Genomic DNA, 1,442 nt, shown 5'->3' with positions numbered 1-1,442 from the left:
ATGAATTATGTCTTTAGTGCCTAGTTTTTCATTCAAAAGAAGACTGAATGATAAACTCTAGTGTAATTTGTTTCCTTGCACCATCTAGTGGATTTAAATGACAACTGCGGCAGTAGTATAAATGATTGTAAGTCAATTATATGTCAAATTTTCAAACGTATCCGGAGAACTAGTCCTAAAACTGTACTTCAGATCATTACCACAAATATGCACAGTTGTCATTTGCCTTTTTCAAGAGGGAATCGATTAAGCATGGACAAAGAATTCATTAGCGAGTGTTTAAATCTGCAAAAAAATTAACATAAAACAGCCTCCTTATCATCTTTTTACAATTAAAGGTAATGACAGTCTGATACGTTTTAGTTCTTCCCATTCATTTTCCTAAAACTCCAAGCCTTTCCAAGCAGCTGCGCGTAGGGAGGAACCCGGCGAGTCTGCGCGGGGCCAATGCGCAGGCGTGCCGAGGAGCGGAAGTGGGGAGGCGGGGCTAAACCCGGACCAGCAAGCGGAAGAGGCCGGGGTAGCGGAGAGAGGCTCCGAGAGCGTTTGGCGGCGGTGAGTCTGGGACCAGCCGGAGCTGATAGTCTCAGATCCGGGGAGACGCCAAAAGAAACGGAGATACCTGGGGTTCCGGAGCAGTCGCTGCTGGTTGCTGCAGCTGCCCTGCCGCTGCCACCGCGACGCCTCCGCCCTCCCTGCTGAAGACGCGGCCCTGACAGGCCTGTAGGCCTAGGCGCGGCCGGCCGAGCCCGACGTGTTGCCGCCCGTGCAGCTGTGAGTAATCCGAGCGCCCTCTCCACGGTTGTGTACAGATTAAAATGGAGGAAATTTCGTTGGCTAACCTGGATACTAACAAGCTAGAGGCCATCGCTCAGGAGATATACGTAGACCTAATAGAGGATTCCTGTTTGGGCTTCTGTTTTGAGGTGCACCGGGCAGTCAAGTGTGGCTACTTCTACCTGGAATTCGCAGAGACTGGTAGCGTGAAGGATTTTGGCATTCAGCCAGTGGAAGATAAAGGAGCGTGTCGCCTTCCGCTTTGCTCCCTTCCTGGAGAATCTGGGAATGGGCCTGATCAGCAGCTGCAACGCTCACCTCCGGAATTCCAGTAGCTGCAACGTGAGAGTCTGATGGTGACCAGGACAATAACAAAGACCAGTCCTGTGGTTTTGAGAAGTTAGGTAGCTAAGTAAAAAAAAAAAAAAAAATTTTAGAGGTTAGGGAAAAAAAAAAAAAAAAAAAAAAAAAAAAATCAGACAAAAGTCCCAGTTCCCATTGAAGAACCTAGCCTTTAAAAACTTGGAGTGGAGAATTTAGGAATTCGGATCCTTGTATAAGTGTATTACCTTTGGATCAGCTTTGAAATCCTGGACAGGAGGAGCTGTGCTGTGCATCCTGCAAGCCACGCAGTGGTTGATTTCTGAACACACCAGAAAGTGCAC

General features: G+C 47.9%; 1 protein-coding gene across 1 annotated transcript; it reads left to right on the top strand.

The window, feature by feature from the left end:
* The first annotated feature begins 454 nt into the window (after positions 1 to 454).
* On the top strand, positions 455 to 1,208 carry ATXN7L3B (ataxin 7 like 3B). The gene has a single exon (XM_024736984.1). It carries the CDS (start codon positions 819 to 821, stop codon positions 1,110 to 1,112), a length of 294 nt encoding a protein of 97 aa, XP_024592752.1. The 5' UTR covers positions 455 to 818; the 3' UTR covers positions 1,113 to 1,208.
* The last annotated feature ends 234 nt before the right edge of the window (positions 1,209 to 1,442 follow it).

The sequence above is a fragment of the Neophocaena asiaeorientalis genome, unplaced genomic scaffold, assembly GCF_003031525.2.
Source record: "Neophocaena asiaeorientalis asiaeorientalis breed wild unplaced genomic scaffold, Neophocaena_asiaeorientalis_V1.1 scaffold134, whole genome shotgun sequence".
In the NCBI taxonomy this organism is placed as follows: domain Eukaryota; kingdom Metazoa; phylum Chordata; class Mammalia; order Artiodactyla; family Phocoenidae; genus Neophocaena; species Neophocaena asiaeorientalis.
The sequence above is the reverse complement of the archived record's forward strand: the minus strand, read 5'-3'. Positions and strand labels throughout refer to the sequence as shown.

Coding starts and splice junctions, on each gene's coding strand:
- ATXN7L3B (XM_024736984.1), top strand. CDS start 819: ATGGAGGAAATTTCGTTGGCTAACCTGGATACTAACAAGCTAGAGGCC.